Genomic DNA, 24,384 nt, shown 5'->3' with positions numbered 1-24,384 from the left:
TCTTTTGTCAAAGATAGGGATGATAAGGCGGGATACCTCTTGTGCCACTTCAGTGGCCTGGGTGTGCATTAGCGATGCTTGGGAGGACGGACTCGGAGGCCCTGAGAGATTTGGCGGTGTTATGTCTCCAGACACTGACCCGCCGGAAGGCGCATCATGGTGTGACTGTGCGGCCGCCACGGCCGGACCCTTTGATGAGCCCTTTCCGTTTTTCCGCTGTGTAGACTGCATAGTGGAGGTTGTCGAGGCAGAAGGAAGCGCCGTCGAGGAGGATCGGGTGGCTCTAGCTTGCCCAGATTTATGTAAGTACTTGTCCATGCAGCAGACGGTAAAGGCCAGGCAGGCCGAGAGCTTTTATCTTTGGGATAAGTGGACTGTGGGGGAGGGCCGCTCAACTCACATAAGCAGCGGCATAGAGATCATCAAAAGACCAAACATACGTCCCAGGAGGGATTTGCCACGGTTATTCCCACCTCCCTTCGCAGGTCTCACCCCAGGATGTCTAGGCAGTAAGTGAGGTAGTAGCGATGCAGGCAGAAAGATGTAAATTAGGCGTCCATGCAGGGTTGCAGAGTATGGTTTGCCACACAAGATTTGTCCCCTCCTAGTGGGGAGTGGATGCAGAAATGTAGAGCACAATCTTATCATTATATTGGGGGTTATGGGGTCCTCAGTAGCCTGCAGGGTGTATTAATTATTTGGCAGGGTCTCCTAGCAAGGGGATAGGGAGATATGCGCCTCCCCCCCCCCGTTCCGGATCGGCTTGCCCGCCGACTCCCCTCTCTCCTCTGTGCGTCCTCTCCGGTGCGGTTACTGTCGACAGCGTCCTCCCAGCGAAGCCCTGCTGTGGACCGGGAAGCAGCTGCTCTGGTCCGATGGCCGCCCGTGTTCCTCTCTCTGATCCCCCACCTGCAGGGGGAGCGCCACGTGGTCCGCTCTCCAAGATGGCGGGGTCCAGCCTCACCACCGCGCGCGGCGTCTCTGTGCCCGCTCTCCGGGCCGTTTTCCAGTGCCCCTGTGTCGCTCCCGCGACTCAGCAGATCGGGCTCCTCTGCTCCTGCCCGAAATCCGCCCTGTGCAGCTCCGGGATCCCGTCAGCCGGGCCGTGTTCGTGTCAGCCTGCGGGAGCTCAGCTAAAATGCGGCCATCCTAGATGTCCCGCCCACCGGAAGTCTTCCTCATAAATATTTAATGTAATTGAGGTGAGGTGACTTAGGAGGGAAGGCTATGACTGCTGTTACCCCTTGGTCTTTTAGTGTATCTCGCAAAACTTTGATTTGTTTTGGGTCAGTATAACAAATAAATCATGCTCTACAAAGATCCAAACCAGAAGATGCATGGTGGGCCTTGAAAAACAGAACCCTTTTTGTACAGGGTAATGTAAGGCTCTATTCACACGACAGGGTCCAAGTGTCGGCCGATTTAAAAACGGCCATTTTGGTCGGCTTTTCTCGGACGTTTTGTATCCGTTTTTAACGGCCAATTTTGACCTGTTTTCCATCTGTTTTTTCCCTGTCCGTTTTAAAAAAGGGTGAATTTCATTATAATTTTTTTGCCACACACTTCCCTCTGTAGATAATGCCACACACTGCCCTCCATAGATACTGCCACAGCCCCACTTTAGGTAGTGCCACACAGTCCCCCTTGTAGGTAGTGCCACACTGCCCCCCTTGTAGGTAGTGCCACACGGCCCCCCTTGTAGGTAGTGCCACACGGCCCCCCTTGTAGGTAGTGCCACACGGCCCCCCCTTGTTGGTAGTGCCACACGGCCCCCCTTGTAGGTAGTGCCACACGGCCCCCCTTGTAGGTAGTGCCACACGGCCCCCCTGTAGGTAGTGCCACACAGCCCCCCTGTAGGTAGTGCCACACAGCCCCCTTTAACGTCCCCCATAGATGGCACTCCTACCTTCCTGTAGATAGCGCCACTGTAGGGGACCGTTCCAGGAGAAGTCTGACTTCAATGTCTATATATGGAGAGTGAAGTCAGGGACTTCTAGATCGGAATTACCGGCCACAGCGCCGGGGATTCCACTTCAGAAGTCCCTGACGTCACTGTGTCCATATATGGAGAGTAAAGTCAGGGACTTTTGCTGGATCAGAATCACCAGCCACTGTGCCGGCGATTCCGCTTCAGAAGTTCCTGACATCACTGTCCATATGTGGAAAGTGGAGTCAGGTATTCCTCCTGGAGCGGAAACCCCAACCACCACGTCGGAGATTCCACTTTAGGAGTAGGGGACTGCTCCAGATGAAGTCCCTTGGCGTGACTATCCATTTATAGACCATGAAGTTAGGGACTTCTCCTGGAACTGAATCCCTCGCCACATCTTCGGCAACGCTGTGGCCGGGGATTAGGGATTCCGCTCCTACAGGGAGCAAAAAAATACCCTCCGAACGAGTGTCAGACAGCACGGCCGTCACTTGAATCACATCTGAGTGACAGCCGTGCTTTACACGGCCCCTTAGACTTCTATGGGAGCCGTGCGGCCAGAAGAACGGCCGAAAATAGGGAATGCTCCATTTTTTGACCGCTCGGTTTACAGGGCCGTCGAAAAATCGGCCGTGTTAATAGCCCCATTTGGAGTCTATTGTTCCTACTGCGGCCGTGTAGCAGCCATTCAAAAAACGGCCGTCACACGGCCGGGAATCCCTTTCGTGTGAATAGGGCCTAAGATGGTTTTGACATCTGCTATGCAAAGTTATGCCAGTCTTATCAAGGTCAGGAATGCCTTCTGCAACGTTGATGTTATTCCGGACTTTTTAATTTGCTGTTTGTTTTGGCACTGTCTGGGGTTGGGTTTCATAAACTCATAGACCACAATCTGCGTACCCATAACATTGCAGCAAACGCCAATTTTTGCATCATGAAGTGGATGTTAAGGCAGCTCGTGTGAATTTTCTGTGTGCCATTACCTATTGCTCTGTGAATTAACCCCTTCCCGCTCCTTGACGTACTATTACGGCATGGCAGCTGTATCGTTCGCGCTCCATGCCGTAATAGTACGTCTCGGGAGTAACGGCCGTTTTGGCCGTCCTCCCGACACATACAGGAGCTGTGACGCTGCGGTCTTGTTCAGCAACTGTCACAGCTCCTACAGCGGGGACCGATCGCTGTGTCCCCGCTGATTAACCCCTTAAAAGCCGCGTTCTATAGAGATCGCGGCTTTTTAGGGGTTAAGCTGCCATCGCCGGCCTGCTACGCGATAGCGGCCGGCGATGGTGACTATGGCAACCGGACACCAAACAATGGCGTCCGGCTATGCCATAGACGGAAGCCTAGTGGGTCCTGACAACGTCAGGACCCACTATGCTTGCTGTCAGTGAGTAGCTGACAGTTCTAATACACTTCACTACGCATGTAGTGCAGTGTATTAGAATAGCGATCAGGGCCTCCTGCCCTCATGTCCCCTAGTGGGACAAAGTAATAAAGTAAAAAAAAAAAGTTAAAAAAAGATGTGTAAAAATAAGAAAATAAAAGATTTAAAAGTATTAAAAGTAAAAATACCCCTTTTTCCCTTATCAGTCCTTTATTATTAATAAAAATATATAAACAAACAAATAAACTATACATAATTTGTATCGCCGCGTCCGTAACGGCCTGAACTACAAAATTATTTCATTATTTATCCCGCACGGTGAACGCCGTAAAATAAAATAATAATAAACCGTACCACAATCACAATTCTTTGGTTACTTCACCTCCCAAAAAATGGAATAAAAAGAGATCAAAAAGTTGCATGTACCTAAAAATGGTACTGATCGAAACTACAGTTCGTTACGCAAAAAATAAGTCCTTGCACGGCGTTATTGATTGAAAAATAAAAAAGTTCTGGCGCTTAGAATATGGTAACACAAAAAGTAAATGATTGTTTACAAAACGTATTTTATTGTGCAAACGCCATAAGACATAAAAAAAAAATATAAACATCTGGTATCGCCGTAATCGTATCGCCCCGCAGAATAAAGTGAATATGTCATTTATAGCGCACGGTGAACGCTGTAGAAAAAAAAGAATAAAAAAACAATAGTAGAATTGCTGTTTTTTAGTCACCACGCCACCTAAAAATAGAATAAAAACTGATCAAAAAGTCGCATGCACCGCAAGAAAACTACAATGGATTCCTCAAGGGGTCTAGTTTCCAAATTGGGGTCACTTTTGGGGGGTTCCCAATGTTTTGGCACCACCAGACCTCTTCAAACCGGACATGGTGCCTAATAAAAAAAGAGGCCTCAAAATCCACTAAGTGCTCCTTTGCTTCGGAGGCCGGTGCTTCAGTCCATTACCGCACTAGGGCCACATGTGGGATATTTCTCAAAACTGCAGAATCTGGGCAATACGTATTGAGTTGCGTTTCTCTGATAAATCCTTTTGTGTTATAAAAAAAATGGTATAAAGAGGATTTTCTGACAAAAAAAATATGTAAATTTCACCTCTACTTTGGTCTAAATTTCTGTGAAACACCTAAAGGGTTCATAAACTTTCTAAATGCTGTTGTGAATACTTTGAGGGGTCTAGTTTCTAAAATGGGGTGTTTGATAGGGGTTTCTAATATATGGACCCCTCAAAGCAACTTCAGAACTGAAAAACCTAAAAAAAAAAAAAAAATGAGGCAATACTTCGCTTCTAACATTATACTGATAATGAGCCATGCCCACCCCGAGATGACCCCAGTTTTGACCGTTTGTATAAACGGAGACCCCTATTAGACCGTTCCAGTGCCCGGTTTTCCCAAGCATACACCCCCGAGAAGTGTATTTCTATTGATGAGTCCCTGGTACATTTTAAAGGGAGGGTTCAATTCCGAGAGTACCTGCCGGGTAAGAGGGCAAGGTATGGCGTGAAGATGTATAAGCTGTGCGAGAGTGCATCAGGGTATACCTACAGGTTTAGGATATATGAAGGAAAGGCCACCCCCAAAACAAACTGCATCCTTGACTACAATAGGTACATGGGAGGGATGGACTTGTAAGATCAAATCCTGAAGCCCTACAGCGCCATGCGGTGTGGTATAAGAAGCTGGCCGGGCACATCATACAGATGGCTTTGTACAATGCGTACGTGCTGCATCGATGTGCAGGCCAGACGGGAACTTTCCTGGAATTTCAAGAGGTGATTATCAAGAACCTAATCTTTAGGGACCAAGAAGGGGGGGCACCCAGTACTTCTGGAAGCGGGGCCACACGCATCGTACCAGGGCGGCAACACTTTCCAGGAGAAGTTCCCCAAACTGGCAAGAAGGGAAATAGTCAATAGAGGTGCAAAGTCTGCTATAAGAGGGCGATAAGGGATGACACAATATATCAATGTGACACGTGTCCCGAATAACCAGAGCTCTGTATGAAAGTGTTTTAAAATTTATCATACATCCCTTGGTTTATAATTTACCCCAATTTTACTTACCCTGATGCACTCCGCACAGCTTATCCCCCCTCGTCTTTCCCCTCTGAGCCCTGCTGTGTGCCCAGGCAGCTGATAACAGCCACATGTAGGGTATTGTCATACCCAGGAGAACCCACATTACAGTTTATGGGGTGTAGGTCTCCGGTCAAAATGCTCACTACACCTCTAGATGAATGCCTTAAGGGTGTAGTTTTTAAAACGGGGTCACTTCTTGCGGGTTTCAACTGTACTGGTACCTCAGGGGCTTCTGCATACATGACTTCGCACTAGAAAATCCCCAGTAGGCCAAACGGTGGTCCTTTCCTTCTGAGCCCTCCCATGGGCCCAAACGGCAGTTTATCACCACAAATGGGGTATTGCCGCACTCAGGACAAATTGGGCAACAAAATGGAGTCTTTTATTTCTTGTGAAAATAAGAATTTTTGAGCTAAAATGACATATTATTGGAAAAAATATATTTTTTTTTAATTCCCAGCCCAATTCAAATAAGTTCTGTGAAGAAACTATGTGGTCTAAATGGTCACATTACCCATAAATGATTTCCTTGAGGGGTGTAGTTTCCAAAATGGGGTCACTTCTGGTGGGTTTCCATTGCTTTGATACCTCTGGGGCTCTGCAAATGCGACATGGCACCCGAAAACCAAACCAGCAAAATCTGTACTCCAAAGAACACACAGCGCTCCTTCCCTTCTGAGGCCTCCCATGGGCCCAAACGGCAGTTTATTGCCACAAATGGGGTATTGCTGCACTCAGGAGAAATTGGGCAACAAAATTGAGCATTTTGTTCCCTGTGAAAATAAGAAATTTTGATGAAATTTTTTCCAATAAAATGTAATTTTTTATTTTTTTAATGTCACAGCCCAATTGAAATAGGTGCTGTGAAAAAACTGTGTGCTCAAAATGCTAACAACAACCATAAATTAATTCCTTGAGGGGTGTAGTTTCCAAAATGGGGTCGCTTTTGGTGGGTTTCCATTGCTTTGATACCTCTGAGGCTCTGCAAATGCGACATGGCACCCGAAAACCAATCCAGCAAAATCTGGACTCCAACAAACATATAGCGCTCCTTTCCTTCTGAGCCCTCCCATGGGCCCAAACGGCAGTTTATCACCACAAATGGGGTATTGCCACACTAAGGACAAACTGGGCAACCAAATGGGGTATTTTGTTCCCTGTGAAAATAAGAAATTTTGATCACAAATTACATTTTATTGGAAAAATGACATTTTTTTCATTTCACAGCCCAATTCAAATACGTGTTGTGAAAAAACTGTGCGGTCAAAATGGTAACAACAACCATAAATGAATTCCTCGAGGGGTGTAGTTTCCAAAATGGGGTCACTATTGGGGGATTCCTACTGTTTTGGCACCTCAACACCTCTTCAAACCTGGCATGCTGCCTAAAATATATTGTAATAAAAAAGAGGACTCAAAATGCACTAGGTGCTTCTTTGCTTCTAGGGCTTGTGTTTTAGTCCACGAGCGCAGTAGTGACACATGTGGGACATTTCTAAAAACTGCAGAATCTGGACAATACATATTTAGTAGTGTTTCTCTGGTAAAACCTTCTGTGTTACAGAAAAAAAAATGAATAAAATTGAAATTCAGCAAGAAAAATGAAATTTGCAAATTTCACCTCCACTTTGCTTTAATTCCTGTGAAATGCCTGAAGGGTTAAAAAACTTTCTAAATGCTGTTTTGTATACTTTGAGGGGTCTAGTTTTTAAAATGGGGTGCTTTATGGGGGTTTCTAATACATAGGCCCCACAAAGCCACTTCAGAACTCAAGAGGTACCTTAAAAAAAAGGCATTTGAAATTTTCTTAAAAATATGAGAAATTGCTGTTTATGTTCTAAGCCGTGTAACGTCCAAAAAAAATAAAAGAATGTTCAAAAAACGATGCCAATCTAAAGTAGACATATGGGAAATGTGAAGTAGTAACTATTTTGGGTGGTATAACCGTCTGTTTTACAAGCAGATGCATTTAAATTCAGAAAAATGCAATTTTTTCAAAATTTTCTCTACATTTTGCAATTTTTCACCAATAAACACTGAATATATCGACCAAATTTTACCACGAACATGAAGCCCAATGTGTCACGAGAAAACAATCTCAGAATCGCTTGGATAGGTTTAAGCATTCCGACGTTATTACCACATAAAGTGAAATATGTCAGATTTGAAAAATGGGCTCTGAGCCTTAAGGCCAAAACTAGGCTGCGTCCTTAAGGGGTTAACACCCAGTTAGATGAAAGCACGCTTCATCGAAAATGATGTATTGCAAAAACGTCAAATGGCCTTTTATGATCAGATCCAATAGTCAATTGCAATATGCCACACGCTTCTGTTTATACCTGTCCTTTAACTATTACACAACTGACGCTCGGTATGACTTCAGGTGAAACTATATCAGTACATGTCGACATGTTGTTCTGCTAACGTTCGCCTGTTAGGAGAATTATCACGTCGATTTCCTTGGGCTTCTCATAATCCTCTACTGGATGTCTGCAACGACGACTGATGTCCGAATACGTGCTTGGCAATTTTTTGGGCTTTGGCCACAGATCCAGTGTCAAACCATGAATCCTGCCGTTTGCTGGTAGGAAAGTGTCCGGAAGTTGACCTGCCAAACAGTCCTGGGTTTCTTTGAATGAGCCTGTGTGTACATAGGCCTCCACTATCACAATTCATTGTTGACTCAAATACGGCATGTTGGATTAGGGATGCACGATGCATCGAAACTTCAATACTGTTTCGTTACTCTGCATCCCCAAACGGTTCGATACTGTTATTTCATGTATTTCGATACTTAGCTGTGCGGCCGCACAGCTCAGTATTGTAACACATGAATGTATGAGAGCGGGGCTGCGACTTTGTGATACAGTCATTGCCGCGCTCTTGAGTCCTGATAACAAGTGCGCGGAGTCAGGATGATGCGGCCGGCGCTGCACTAATGAGTGGCGGCACTTAAAACAAAACATGGCGGGCGCACTACAAAACACCCCCATGTTCTGTCTTCAGTGCCTGAACCGCCGCTTATTAGTGCAGCGCCGACCGCATCTCCTCGTGCTGACCACGCACTTCCTGTCAGGAACTGGGCAATGGCTGTATTACACAGCCGAGGCCCCGCTGGCGGAGATCAGAGAAACCTCTCATCTTCGCCGTTATTCCCGTGAATGCTGCGATCACAGCAGACTGCAGCATTCGGGGGAAAATGAGAAGGGGGATGCCCCTTGGATCGCGTCACAGGGAATTATTGTGACGCGATTGAGGGATGTTAAATTAAAAAAAATACACATACACGTTTTTTACAATAAACATTAAAATAAGTCTCCATACATAAAATATACACATATTCAGTATTGGCGTGGCCGTAATAACCTGCACAACAATTTTTTTGCATTATTTATGATGAGTGCGCTGTAAAAAAATAAAATAAAAACTGCATTCTATCACTTATTGTGGGGCACAAGGTGTGATGAATTTAACCTCCATGTGCCTCACATTAATAGTAATTATCCCATCATGTACCTTACACATTAACCCATTATGACTGAGAAACATGATGGGGTTAATTACTATTAATGTGAGGCACGTGGAGGTTAAATTCATCATCACACCACGCGCCTCACATCAGAAAACGGAAGAACTTTTTTTTACTGTTGGCAAAGTATCGAATTGGTATCGAAATCGCAATACTAAACGAAGTATCTGTATAGAAGTCCAAATTCTGGTATAGTGACATCCCTAGTGTGAACATACCCTTATTGTGGGGCACGAGGTGTGATGAATTTAATCTCCATGTGCCTCACAATAATAGTAATTAACCCCATCATGTACCTTAGGGCTTACCATCCCCTTTTCCCCTCATGGTTCAGGACTAGGATATGCTGGTTTGATGTAACATTTTTTTTTGCTACATGTCTCATACATAGAACACATATTGAGGAGTTTAGGTGGGTGAGTGGGGGGTTTCTATTGTTTGCCACTTATCAGGGTGCCCCCCCCTCCTAGAGATTCTTGTTTAGCATTTTTATGCTATTTTTAAATGTTTTTATTATCTATGTGGTGTATTAACTTTAAATAAATATAATTGTTTGTTACTTATTTAGTCCTTTCATTATATCTTTTTTGCCTCCTATACATACCCATTCGGTGCTTTGTGTTTTATACTGTGGACTTATTCAGGGTATGTGGCAATATTTATGCAGTGCTCGCCGGCGATTTATATAATATACCCATCATGTACCTTACACATTAACCCATTATGACTGAGAAACCTGATGGGATTAATTACTATTAATTTGAGGCACATTCAAAATTCATCACACCTCGTCTCGCGCCTCACATCAGAAAACGGAAGAACTTTTTTTTTATTTTGTTATTACTGTTGGCAAAGTATCGTTTTGGTATCGAAATCGCAATACTAGATGAAGTATCGGTATCGAAGTCCAAATTCTGGTATCGTGACATCCGTATGATGGGCCTTGTTCATTTCTCAAACTGCTCTGTTAAAATGAAAGTTGAGCTCTGCTTGTTTGCTATGGGCAACAAAGACCGTGCTCATTATCCTGTACAAACCACACAAGGGAAACAGGAGTCTTTTTTTCGTGGCACACCTTGTATAGCACCTCTCAGAAAAATGCTGTTTTCTCTAGAGTAGGCAGAACACCCTTTAGACTTGATTATTTCCCCTATGTTTCACTGTTGTGATAAATTCTCTTCTCTTTATATACAGTACTCATCGCTTCTTCTGCTACTGCCATAAATGTCAATCTTGGATTCATTAGTAAATTTGACTTTAAAAATCTGATTAGTCTTTGCACATGACAAACGTCTTGTTTTGCTTACGGAGAAGAGGTTTATGGGCTGCTACTTGTAACCACGACATCACTTTATCTGATTTTGGAGTTAAGCACATTCTGTGTTCCTCAGAAAGTTGTTGTTTTTTCTCCCTCAGTGAACAAATTTCTATGCATTGGTGTGGTAAATTTTCATTGTGCTTTGGATGCAATTGATCCAGTTTCTGCAAACATGATTTCACAATGAGAAAGCCTAATCTTTTCTTAGAATGACTATTTGTCGTCTGACCCTTTCACTAACAACTGAGATTTTCCACTGTCCTAATACCCTAACACTACCAATGAGAGAATCCCTGTGTCACTCACCACCCCCTCAGGACCTGCACTATGCATACCACAGTGCATCAGTTCTGCCCAGAGTGTAACTATAAACGTATCTCCGATGAATAGATCAAATCTACCTAAGAGCCGTCGTGTGTTTCAGTTGAAGGAAATCTGATGTTAACATGGCCAGTGTCACAACTGTTTGCTTAAAGGGGTTTTCCTATTATTAGTTTTTATCATCTATCCACAGGATAGGTGATCGATATCTGATTGGTCGGGGTCTGACTGCGGGGACCCCCACCGATCCCGAGAACTGGCTAACCTGGCCGTTTCTGCGTGCCTCAAATTGCCCCATAGGAAATAAATGGAGCGGTGGCCAAGCATGCACAAAATACTACTCTATTCATATGGGGTGCACAAGGACGGCCATGTAAGCCTGCTCTCATGATCGGTGGGGGGTCCCAGACGTCTGAAACCTACCAATCAGATATTGATCACCTATCTTGTGAATAGGTGATAAATGTTGTATATGTGAATAACCCCTTGAAAGAATATTTCCTACAAATAACATTTATGGCATATCGATATGCCATCAATTTCTGATTGATTGTGTCTAACTGCTTGGACCCTCCCAGATCCCAAGACCATAATTGGTGGGGCCCCATTGATCAGACATGTGCCATCAAATGTAGGTACCATAAGTGTTAATTGTGGGGAAAAAACACTTACATGTCAACATTGACTTAGTTGACAACATTTTAAATAGTACTGGCATTAAAAAAAATAATTTATATTTCCAATGTGGTCACTACGGTATATATTTATTTCCCAGTATATAGATGTATGTATTTTTATTTGACTTATATTTTAGTCATGTGATGGGAGTGTCGCATGAATGAAGCATATATTATTGTGGGATAAAATGTCCAAGCTGTTCCCTATTTGACATTTTCTCGGTCTCTCTCTATATAATAATTGTTACTTCTTCTTTCTAGTGTAAACATTGTGTATGTAGCCAGTAATCACTTTGTTTGGAGGTTGGTTCCTGTTTCTATTGCAACGCAAATACAGCAACTACTTCAGGACAAGCAGTTTGAACTTGCCTTACAATTGGCGGTAAGTGCTAGGAATTATAATCTGAATGGATTCCATCATTTCATATAACGAATGTAAAAAAATAAATATATGTATTATGACTCACAGGTTATTATCAGAGTAACCATTTGAGACCGATATTGTCCAAAATATGCCTTAGTAAAGGGCTGTTTACCGTGGTCAATTAAGGTTACTGCTTTTTCCATTTTTAAACAATTAGAACGATATGCTCAAAAACATAATAAATAATAAAGATGGAGCCATGTATCTCAATTGATTGTCCATACACAAAAATTTTGACTGAAATGTGATATATAATAACATTTTACAATACGTAGTTCAATGATCGCCAGGCAATAACGATATTTCCCAATGGAAGGGGAGACTCCTCCTCAATAATTGGATTGATGGAAAATGTCCATAGCTTAGTAAGGTTGGCAAAAATCTATTTCAATCTATAATCTCTAAGTGTTTATCGAAAGCACGGCATAACCACCATGAGGCAGAAGCCAGTTGCAAGAGTTGAGAAAGGTGGCACACTCTGGGCCAAAATGGCACTATTTTAATGCACTGTTCTAGATGCAAAGATAATACTTTTTACTACTACTATCACTGTATCTATTTTATTTTTGTTGGCAGAGAATGAAAGATGATGCTGATAGCGAAAAGCGACAACAGATCCATCACATTCAGAACTTGTATGCCTTTAACCTTTTTTGCCAGAAACGTTTTGACGAGTCAATGCAGGTGTTTGCCAAGCTTGGTACTGGTAAGACATTCTTTATGCATTATGTTATTTGCAACTTAGTAATTAGGAAAGAATGACATTTAACTTTTTTTTCCCCCGAAAAATAAGTAAAAAGCAGGAAGAACCTACTAAAATATCCCTATCACACCCTAGTGCAACTCTAGGGCACCCGCGTCGGAAAGAGAACTTTTTGGCTGTGATTTTTACTTTACCTTTATGTAGATATTATGTATGTAACCCTCCTATGTATATTTTGCTATAGTGAGGGAACATATAGCCTCCCTTGTGTAGTATCAATTCTAAACTATATATTGTACCTGATTTAGATTTGTATTTTAGCAATTTTTTTGCTGCTTTATAATCTATATGCTTGTCTCAAAGTCTCTTTTGCAGTCTTTTTTTAAGTGTATCTATGATAGGTCCACTAACTCACCGCTCCATTTATTTTACCCAGGTATAGTATAAATTGGGGTCATGGTTCTGCTTCAAACGCAGCATTTTGCGTGCGCAAAAGGCACTTAACAGCTCCGTGTGTCATCACTATATGATGCGCGGCTGCATGATTTTCGCGCAGCCGCCATCATTATGATTGTTTGTAAACCGAAAAGCACGTGGTGCTTTTCTGTTTTCATTCATCCTTTTCAGTGCTATTGCGCGGATCACGCTTGTCCCACGGAAGCATGCTTCCGTGAGACATGCGTGGTTTTCACGCACCCATTGACTTCAATGGGTGCGTGATGCGCGAACAACGCACAAATATAAGACCTGTCGTGAGTTTTTCGCAGCGGACTCACGCTGCGCAAAACTCACGGACTGTCTGTACTGCCCCATAGACTAACATAGGTCTGTACAACACGCGTGAAAATCACGCGCGTTGCACGGACGTAATACACATTCGTGTAAACAAGCCCTAACAGTGACCACAATATAATTACATTTTACCTATACTGTAAAAAACAAACACTGGCTGGGAGGGCAAAATAAATTAATTTTAAGAAGGCCAATTTCCCCAGGATGAGGGCTGCAATTCAGGACATAGACTGGGAAGAACTAATGTCAAATAACGGTACAAATGATAAATGGGAAATCTTAAAATCTACTTTGAATAATTATACTGCAAAATGTATTCCTATAGGTAACAAGTATAAACGACTAAAATTAAACCCCACATGGTTTACACCTGGAAAAAGGGCAATACATGACAAAAAAAGGGCATTTGAAAATACAAATCTGAGGGCTCAGCTTTAGTCTATGAAATTAACAAACCGCTTAAAGGGTAACTTAACATTTGACAAACTTTTGACATATCATAGTGACATGTCAGAAGTTTTGATTGATGGGGGTCTGAGCACTGAGACCCCCCACCAATCGCTAAAACGAAGCAGCAGAAGCGCCTGTGTGAGCGCTCAGCTGCTTCGTGTCTGTTCGACTTTTTCCAGAAATCAATGTATTGAAGTACGGACTCAATAGAAAGCCTATGAGCAAGTACTCCGATACATCGACTTTCCGGAAAAAGTCAAACAAACTAAGCGGCTGAGCCTTCATACGAGCACTTGTACCGTTTGGTTTTAGCGATTGGTGGGGTCTCAGTTCTCGGACCCCCACAAATGAAAACTTCTGACGTCACTATGACGCGTCAGAAGTTTGACCGTTTAGTTACCATTTAATAAAAATCTTTATAAAAAAAAAAGTTATAAAATAAACAAAAATACAAAATGAACAGCAGGCGGCCAAATATAGCAAAACAAATCCCATAAAATTAATGCACATAAATGCAAAAAAAAACAAGTTCAGAACATGTAGGACCCCTAAATAGTGGTAATGGTAATAGTTGATCACGGGGGATCAGGAGAAGGCAGAGCTACTAAATGGGTACTTCAGCTCTGTATATAAAACAGAAGGAAGAGCAGCTGATGTAGCCGGTGCCAGTGCTGTTAACCACTTAATGACCAGCCTATTTTAGACCTTAATGACCAAGCTATTTTTTACGTTTTTCCATCGTCGCATTCCAAGAGCTATAACTTTTTTATTTTTGCGTCGACATAGCTGTATAAGGTCTTGTCTTTTGCGGGACAAGTTGTATTTTTTAATAGCACCATTTTGAGGTACATATTATTTATTGATTAAATTGTATTCACTTTTTGGGGGGGGGGTAGAAAAAAATCTGAAATTCCGCCACACTTTTTTGCATCCTAAATCTACGCCGTTTACCGTGTGGTATAAATAACACAATAAGTTTATTCAGCGTGTTGTTACTGAATGATTTACTGAATTGGCTGAATGTAGATATGCCCCAAGCTAGGATAAATAAAACAAATGGGAGCAGATGGGTTACGCACAGGAGTTCTTAAAGAAATGAGTGTACTGTTAGTTCTGTCCCCCTGTTCATAATAATCAGAAATTCTCAAGTGACTGGTATAGTGGCAAGGGGCAGGCACAGGGCAAATGTGGTGCCTATTTTCAAAAATGACTCTAGGTTTTCCTAGGGTATATTCAGAAGTATGTGACAGAAAATATTATTATAAGTGACAGCCAGCATGAATTCACTACGGACGTTGACACTGGCATTTTGCGGGTACTATTTAATGAAGCTGCCAGTTGAGGACATGTGAGGCGTCTATTTCTCAAACTAGAGACTCTAATGTACTTGTCTTGTTGCTCAGTTGTGCAACGGGGCCTCCCACTTCTCTTTCTACTCTGGTTAGAGCCTGTTTGTGCTGTCCTGTGAAGGGAGTAGTACACACCGTTGTAGGAAATCTTCAGTTTCTTGGCAATTTCTCGCATGGAATAGCCTTCATTTCTAAGAACAAGAATAGACTGTCGAGTTTCACATGAAAGCTCTCTTTTTCTAGCCATTTTTAGAGTTTAATCGAACCCACAAATGTAATGCTCCAGATTCTCAACTAGCTCAAAGGAAGGTCAGTTTTATAGCTCCTCTAAACAGCCAGACTGTTTACAGCGGTGCTAATATAATTGCACAAGGGTTTTCAAGTGTTTTCTAGTCATCCATTAGCCTTCTAACACAGTTAGCAAACACAATGTACCATTAGAACACTGGAGTGATGGTTGCTGGAAATGGGCCTCTATACACCTATGTAGATATTGCATTAAAAACCAGACGTTTGCAGCTAGAATAGTCATTCAGCACATTAACAATGTATAGAGTGTATTTCTGATTAATTTAATGTTATCTTCATTGAAAAAAAACTGTGCTTTTCTTGCAAAAATAAGGAAATTTCTAAGTGACCCTAAACGTTTGAACGGTAGTGTATGTGTATATATATATATATATATATATATATATATATATATATATATATATAGTGTGTGTGTATGTATATATATATATATATTGGATACATAAACACAAAAATTTGAACAGCACATTCCAACGAAATGATATAAAATGTGTATGCAGGTGCAAGAACACCTGTGACTGCAAATCTACAGCAGAAAATGAATGGCGACCGCACACTGCGAACACTAATGCCACCTAAACCACTGAATATAAATAAATATGCGTTACTGCTAAATCGACTTATAATAGGGAGGTTCTTAGTGCACATGTATGTGCAGCGTAGGTTCCCACCTTACAGAGGTCGCCTTGTTGTGGCAGGTGGGCAAACACTTTTTGATCAAAATGTGCACTAAGAACTGTGATCCATATATATGTTGGGTTAGTGACTGCCTCCATTTTTGTTCTTGCACTCCTCCCATTCTGCCCTGGGTGATTTTAATTAGTTCAATGCTGGATCCTACCATCCCCAGGTATATATGTAGGCTTAGCCCCAGTTCTGGGTGTATGTGCAGAGTAGGTCCCCACCTTACAGAGGTCGCCTTGTCGTGGCAGGTTGTGAAACACTTTTTGATCAAAATGTGCACTAAGAACCCCCCTATAATAAATATATATATATATATTTAGCAGTAATGCATATTTATTTATATTTAGTGGTTTAGGTGGCATTAGTGTCGCGGTGTGCTGTCGCCATTCTTTTTCTGGTGTGTGTGTGTGTGTATACATATATATATATATATATATATATATATATATATATATGTGTACTAGTCCTTCTCCATGAATTACAATATTATCAAAAAGTAAATTTATTTCGGTAACTCAATTCAAAAAGTGAAACTCGTATATTATATAGATTCATTACACACAGAGTGATCTATTTCCAGCATTGTTTTCTTTTTAATGTTGATGATTGTGGCGAACAGTTAATGAAAACACAAAATGTAGTGTCTCAGAAAATTAGAATATTATATAAGCCCAATTTAAAAAATTATTTGTAATACCGAAATGTTGGCCTACTGAAAAGTATGTACAGTATACGCACTCAATAATTGGTCGGGGCTCCTTTTGCATGGATTACTGCATCAATGCGTGTTTAATGAAGGCGGTCTGGTTATGTGTGATATCAAGTCCAGAGTCAGCACAGTTGTCTAGCAGGAAATTTTCGAGCACTTCATTCTTCCCTCTGCTGACAAGTTTTATGGAGATGCTGATTTAATTTTCCAGCAGGACTTGGCACCTGCCCACCCTGCCAAAAGTACCAATACCTGGTTTAATAACCGCAGTATCACTGCACTTGATTGGCCAGCAAACTCGCCTGAGCTAAACCCCATAGAGAATCTATAGGGTATTGGCAAGAGGAAGATGAGAGACACCAGACCCAACAATGCAGACGAGCTGAGGGCCGCTATCAAAGCAACCTGGGCTTCCATAACACCTCCCAAGTGCCACAGGTTGATCGCCTCCATGCCACGCCGCAATAATGCAGTAATTCATGCAGAGTCGGAACTCCGACCAAGTATTGAGTGCATATACCGTACATACTTTTCAGTAGGCCAACATTTCGGTATCAATACTGAATCTATTATATAACCGAGAAGGACGTGGCGTCTGAAGCTCACATAGAGCTCCACTCACAGCCCAACCGCCACTTAGTTGCGCCCACAGCCAGAAGACTGAGGAAGGAGATGTTAGTGATTAGTGGCGTAGCTATAATGCCCACCCAATACACATTATAATGCCCCCCTCCCTCCCATACACCGTATAATGCCCCCATATGTACGGACGTAATAGAAAAATAATAACATCCTCCGGTCTGTGGGATGTGAGTGACTCGGTGCAGACAGGTGCGATGACGTCACTACATCACGCCTGACTTCGCCGAGCCGCTCACAGCACACTGAGCACAGTGCAGAGGAGGCAAAGGATCCTCCACCCGTCGTGGGAACGGGGATAGGTAAGTAGGTATGTTATTTTCTATTTGGTTTGTACATACGGGGGCATTATACTGTGTGTGGGAGTGGGGAGCTTTATACTGTTTATGGGAGGGGGGCTTTATACTGTATGGGATAGAGGGGGGCTTTATACTGTATGGGATAGAGGGGGCATTATACTGTGTATCGGAGGGAGGGGGCATTATACTGTGTATGGGAGGAAGGGGGCATTATACTGTGTATGGGAGGGAGGGGGGCATTATACTGTGTATGGGAGGGAGGGGGGCATTATACTGTGTATGGGAGGGAGGGGGGCATTATACTGTGTATGGGAGGGAGGGGGGCATTATACTGTGTATGGGAGGGAGGGGGGCATTATACTGTGTATGGGAGGGAGGGGGGCATTATACTGTGTATGGGAGGGAGGGGGGCATTATACGGTGTATGGGAGGGAGGGGGGCATTATACTGTGTTTGGGAGGGAGGGGGGCATTATACTCTGTATGGGAGGGAGGGGGCATTGTACTGTGGGGGTAGCTCTGGGGGCATTATACTGTGTGGGGGCAGCTATGGTTAGAATTTATATATATGTATATATATATATGTGTGTGTGTGTGTGTATATATATATATATATATATATATATATATATATATATATATATATATTACAGTGGAGGAAATAAGTATTTGATCCCTTGCTGATTTTGTAAGTTTGCCCACTGTCAAAGACATGAACAGTCTAGAATTTTTAGGCTAGGTTAATTTTACCAGTGAGAGATAGATTATATAAAAAAAAAATAAAAAAATCAGTCAAAATTATATATATTTATTTGCATTGTGCACAGAGAAATAAGTATTTGATCCCCTACCAACCATTAAGAGTTCAGCCTCCTCCAGACCAGTTACACGCTCCATATCAACTTGGTGCCTGCATTAAAGACAGCTGTCTTAAATGGTCACCTGTATAAAAGACTCCTGTCCACAGACTCAATTAATCAGTCTGACTCTAACCTCTACAACATGGGCAAGACCAAAGAGCTTTCTAAGGATGTCAGGGACAAGATCATAGACCTGCACAAGGCTGGAATGGGCTACAAAACCATAAGTAAGACGCTGGGTGAGAAGGAGACAACTGTTGGTGCAATAGTAAGAAAATGGAAGACATACAAAATGACTGTAAATCGACATCGATCTGGGGCTCCATGCAAAATCTCACTGAGTGGGGTATCCTTGATCCTGAGGAAGGTGAGAGCTCAGCTGAAAACTACACGGGGGGGAACTTGTTAATGATCTCAAGGCAGCTGGGACCACAGTCACCAAGAAAACCATTGGTAACACATTACGCCGTAATGGATGAAAATCCTGCAGTGCCCGCAAGGTCCCCCTGCTCAAGAAGGCACATGTACAGGCCCGTCTGAAGTTTGCAAATGAACATCTGGATGATTCTGAGAGTGATTGGGAGAAGGTGCTGTGGTCAGATGAGACTAAAATTGAGCTCTTTGGCATTAACTCAACTCGCCGTGTTTGGAGGAAGAGAAATGCTGCCTATGACCCAAAGAACACCGTCCCCACTGTCAAGCATGGAGGTGGAAACATTATGTTTTGGGGGTGTTTCTCTGCTAAGGGCACAGGACTACTTCACCGCATCAATGGGAGAATGGATGGAGCCATGTACCGTCAAATCCTGAGTGACAACCTCCTTCCCTCCACCAGGACATTAAAAATGGCTCGTGGCTGGGTCTTACAGCACGACAATGACCCGAAACATACAGCCAAGTCAACAAAGGAGTGGCTCAAAAAGAAGCACATTAAGGTCATGGAGTGGCCCAGCCAGTCTCCAGACCTTAATCCCATCGAAAACTTATGGAGGGAGCTGAAGATCCGAGTTGCCAAGCGACAGCCTCGAAAGCTTAATGATTTACAGATGATCTGCAAAGAGGAGTGGGCCAAAATTCCATCTAACATGTGTGCAAACCTCATCAACTACAAAAAACGTCTGACTGCTGTGCTTGCCAACAAGGGTTTTGCCACCAAGTATTAAGTCTTGTTTGCCAAAGGGATCAAATACTTATGTCTCTGTGCACAATGCAAATAAATATATATAATTGTGACAATGTGATTTTCTGTTTTTTTATTTTTATATAATCTATCTCTCACTGGTAAAATTAACCTAGCCTAAAAATTCTAGACTGTTCATGTCTTTGACAGTGGGCAAACTTACAAAATCAGCAAGGGATCAAATACTTATTTCCTTCACTGTATATATATATATATATATATATATATATATATATATATATATATATATATACAGCAAACATAGAATGGTGACAGCACCCTGCGACACTAATGCCACCTAAACCACTAAATATAAATAAATATGCACTAAAGCTAAATCTACTTACAAATAGGGAGGTTCTTAGTGCACATTTTGATCAAAAAGTGTTAGCCCACCTGCCACGACAAGGCGACCTCTGTAAGGTGGGAACCTACGCTGCACATACACCCAGAACTGGGACTAAGCCTACATATATACCATGGTGACAGCACCCTGCGACACTAATGCCACCTAAACCACTAAATATAAATAAATATATATATATATATATATATATATGTGTATGTAAACAGACCATTGCATTTCTTTTGCTAGCAAACCCGTGTAACAGGTTTTCTATACTAGTATGTGTATATTTTATGTATTGAGGCTTATTTTATGGTTACATAGTTAGTACGGCTGAAAAAAGACACATATCCATCAAGTTCAACCAAGGGACGGGAAAAGGAAGGGAAAAACCTCTACACATAGGAGCCAATACTTTTTTGTTCTAGGAAATTATCTAACCCTTTTTTAAAGCCATCCACTGTCCCTGCTGTGACCAGCTCCTGCAGTGACTATTCCATAGATGCACAGTTCTCACAGTAAAGAAGGCTTTTCGCCTCTGCAGGTTGAACCTTTTTTTCTCCAGACGGAGGGAGTGCCCCCTTGTTTTTTGACGGGGTTTTACATGGATCAGGATTTCACCATATTTTTTGTATGTGCCATTAATATGTTCTTAGTTTTCTTTTTTCAAGGCTAAATAGGTTTAATTCTTTTAATCTTTCCTCATAACTTAGATTCTCCATGCCCCTTATTAGCTTCGTTGCTCTTCTTTGTATTTTTTCCAACTCCAGGGCATCCTTTCTATGAACTGGAGCCCAGAACTGAACTGCATATTCTAGATGAGGCCTCACTAATGATTTTTAAAGTGGCAATATTACATCCCTGTCCCGCGAGTCCATGCCTCTTTGAATGCACGACAATATCCTGCTGGCCTTTGAAGCAGCTGACTGACACTGCATGCTGTTATTTAGTTTATGATTTACAAGTACACCCAGATCCTTCTCAACAAGTGACTCCCCTAGTGTAGCTCCCCCTAGGACATATGAAGCCTGCAGGTTGTTCGTACCCAGGTGCATAACTTTACATTTATCTACATTAAACTTGCATTTGCCAAGTGGACGGCCAAACACTTAGTTTGTTTAAATCCGCTTGCAATTCACGAACATCTTCCATAGACTGAACTATATTACATGCCTTGGTGTCATCTGCAAAAATAGAAATAGTGCTATTAATCTCATCCTCTATATCATTAATAAATAATTGAATAATAGTGGTCCCAGCATAGAACCCAGGGGTACACCACTTATAACCGGGGACCATTCAGAGTAGGAATCATTTACCACAACTCTCTGGATACGGTCCTTGAGCCAATTATCAATCCAATTCCAAACTATATTTTCTAAACCTATAGTCCTTAATGTACCCATTAGACGTCTATGAGGGACTGTGTCAAATGCCTTTGCAAAGTCCAAAAACACTATATCGACAGCGACCCCTCTGTCTTGACTTCTGCTCACCTCTTCATAAAAACGGATCAGGTTAGTTTGACAACTTCTGTCCTTAGTAAAACCGTGCTGGCTGTCACTTGTAATACTATTTTTTGTCACATAATCCTGTATATAGTCCCTTAATAGCGCCTCAAACATTTTCCCCACGATGGATGTTAAGCTTACTGGTCTATAATTACCCGGGGAAGACCTAGAGCCCTTTTTGAAAATAGGCACCACATAGTGCCAGTTCCTTGGCACTATACCAGTCACTAGAGAATCTCTGAATATTATGAAAAGGGTGACAGAAATAACTGAACGAAGCTCCTTAAGAATTCTAGGGTGTATCCCATCTGGTCCCGGGGCCTTGTGCACATTCATTTTATTTAGCTTGGACCATATCTACATTCATCCAATTCAGTATATCAACTGATATATTAACAGCACTGGCACCAGCTACATCAGCTGCTCTTTCTTCTGTTGTATATACAGAGCTAAAGAACCCATTTTATATGGCAAAATAAATGGTGCTACGAAGAACTACAACTCGTCCCTCAAAAATCAAGCCCTCATAGTACTTTATCGACTGAAAAATAAAGACGTTCTGGCTTTTGGAAAGTGGGGAGGAAAAAACGAAAATCTGAAAAAGGGCTGCGGCGGGAAGGGGTTAATACATATTTCGTATGTATAATTTGATTATAATAAATCTATACCTCAATATTTTGTGTAATGGGTAATGTATTTATTATTTTTCTCAGGGTTTAACCCGTTGCGTACCTTCTCCGCAATAGTACGGCACACGCCGCTTATTGAAGCGGACCTGCACCGTACTATTGCGGAGAAGGAATAAACTGTCACTTTGTGAAATCACATAGTGATATAATAGCGGCGGCAGCTGTCATTGACAGCTAACCGTCTCTGTTGCCGGCCTGGGGACCAATTAGCAGGCCCGATACCGGCAATTGCTGTGATTGGTCAGTCTTCAGAGACTGACCAATCACAGCTGTCTGTGACGTCGTCTACAGGAGAAAGCTCCTGTCACTTTCTCTGATCTCCTCATTTCTGTGAGATCTGTGAGGAGATCAGAGAAAGCTATGTAAAAAAAAATAAATAAACCCACTATTTTTATTAACCCCTTCCCCAAAATTGGCGTATAGTAACGCCCTGAGGATGAAGCAGGCACAGGAGCTGTGCGCACTCCATCTTCATCGGGTGTCGGCTGTAATATAAAGCCGACATCCCACTGCAACAACAGCGATGACTGTTCTCTCCGATCGCTGTCGTTTAACCCATTAAATGTGACATAGCAACAGCGGCATTTAAGTGATTGATACAGAGGGAGAGGGCTCTCTCTGCACCCCATTCCCCCCCCCCCCCACAAAAAATCATGGGGTTCTGATGGTTGCAATGGCAACCAGGAAACCTAGCAACGGCTTCCTGGTTGCCAGGTACGGGAGCCTATTAGATCCTGCCCAAGACAGGATGTAATAGGCTCAACTGTCAGTTCTAAAGTGACAGTTACAATACACTGCACTACACAAGTACATAAAGAAGTAGTGCAGTGTATTGTACAGGGGATCAGAAGATCAGATCTTCCAGTCTCCTAGTATGTGTGAAAAAAAAAGAGTTTTAGATAAATAAAAGTTTTACGTAATAAAAACAATTGTCGCCCTGTTTCCCTGATCAAGTCCTTTATAATTAGAAAAAAAAAAATGGACATAATAGGTATCGCCGCGTTCGTAACGGCCTGACCTAAAAAAATATAATATTATTTATCCCGCACGGTGAACACCAGCAAAAAAATACAATAAAAAACAATGGCAGAATTTCCTTTTTTGGTCACGTTGTTTCCAAAAAGTGATCAAAAAGTCGCGCGTAGTCAAACATGGTACCAATAAAAACTACAGTGTATCACGCAAAAAACAAGCCCTCACAAGGCTCCGTCGACAAAAATAAATAAAATAGTTATGGCTCTCAGGACATGGGGACACAAACATTTTATTTAGAAAAAAGTGTTTTTATTTTGTAAAAGTAGTAAAACATATAAAAAACTATATAAATTTGGTACTGCCGTAATCGTATCGAACCGCAGAATAAAGTAAACATGTTGTTTATACTGCCCAGAGAACGCCGGTAAAAAATTATAAAAAAAAACAGTGAAAGAATTTCTGTTTTTTGGTCTCCTCACCTCACAAAAAATGGAATAAAAACTGATCAAATTATCGCATGTACCCCAAAATGATACTAATAAAAACTACTGGTCGTCCCATGAAAATCAAGCACTCGCACAGCTCGTCAACGGAAAAATAAAAAGTTATGACTCTTTGAACGCAATAATGCAAAACGACGTCCCAGACTAATTTATATGTGCAGCAGTTCTTCACCTAAAACCCCAAGTCATCATTTGCTAGCCCCCACCGGTAGACCCTGTAAATGCAGCGGAAACTATGACATTTTGGGGTCTGTGCTACATATGGGGCTAGTGAAGTCAAAGATTAGGCAATGCTGTACTGCGGATGTTTTGTACAACACCACAGACACCCTTTAGAAGTGCGACTCCTGCACCCAATAATCCGGCCTGTGCATAAAAGATTGGTTCAAAGCGTATGTCACTATCCATGGATAATTAATTTTATTATTCATTCTCCCCATTATTACATCATCCTATTATGACCTGTTGCACTCCGCCCAGCTTACATATACCCCGATGTACTCCGCCATGCTTACATATACCCTGATGTACTCCGCCCAGCTTACATATACCCTGATGTACTCCGCCCAGCTTACATATACCCTTATGTACTCAGCCCAGCTTACATATACCCTGATGTACTCCGCACAGCTTACATATACCCTAATGTACTCCGCCCAGCTTACATATACCCCGATGTACTCCGCCATGCTTACATATACC

The 24,384-nt window shown here is 42.2% G+C and overlaps 1 protein-coding gene across 4 annotated transcripts in view; it reads left to right on the top strand.

Moving 5' to 3' along the window:
* The window catches only part of VPS39 (VPS39 subunit of HOPS complex), a 449,085-nt gene that overhangs the window by 159,445 nt on the left and 265,256 nt on the right, over positions 1–24,384 (top strand). For all 4 annotated transcript variants that reach the window (XM_075844598.1, XM_075844597.1, XM_075844599.1 and 1 more), the window contains 2 exons: positions 11,523–11,643; positions 12,262–12,391. In XM_075844598.1, the coding sequence (XP_075700713.1) occupies positions 11,523–11,643; positions 12,262–12,391 (251 nt within the window). The remainder of the gene's footprint in view (positions 1–11,522; positions 11,644–12,261; positions 12,392–24,384) is intronic.

Source organism: Rhinoderma darwinii, chromosome 12 (assembly GCF_050947455.1).
Source record: "Rhinoderma darwinii isolate aRhiDar2 chromosome 12, aRhiDar2.hap1, whole genome shotgun sequence".
NCBI classification, from domain to species: domain Eukaryota; kingdom Metazoa; phylum Chordata; class Amphibia; order Anura; family Rhinodermatidae; genus Rhinoderma; species Rhinoderma darwinii.
Note: the sequence above shows the minus strand (reverse complement) of the source record. Positions and strands in the feature narration are given on the sequence as shown.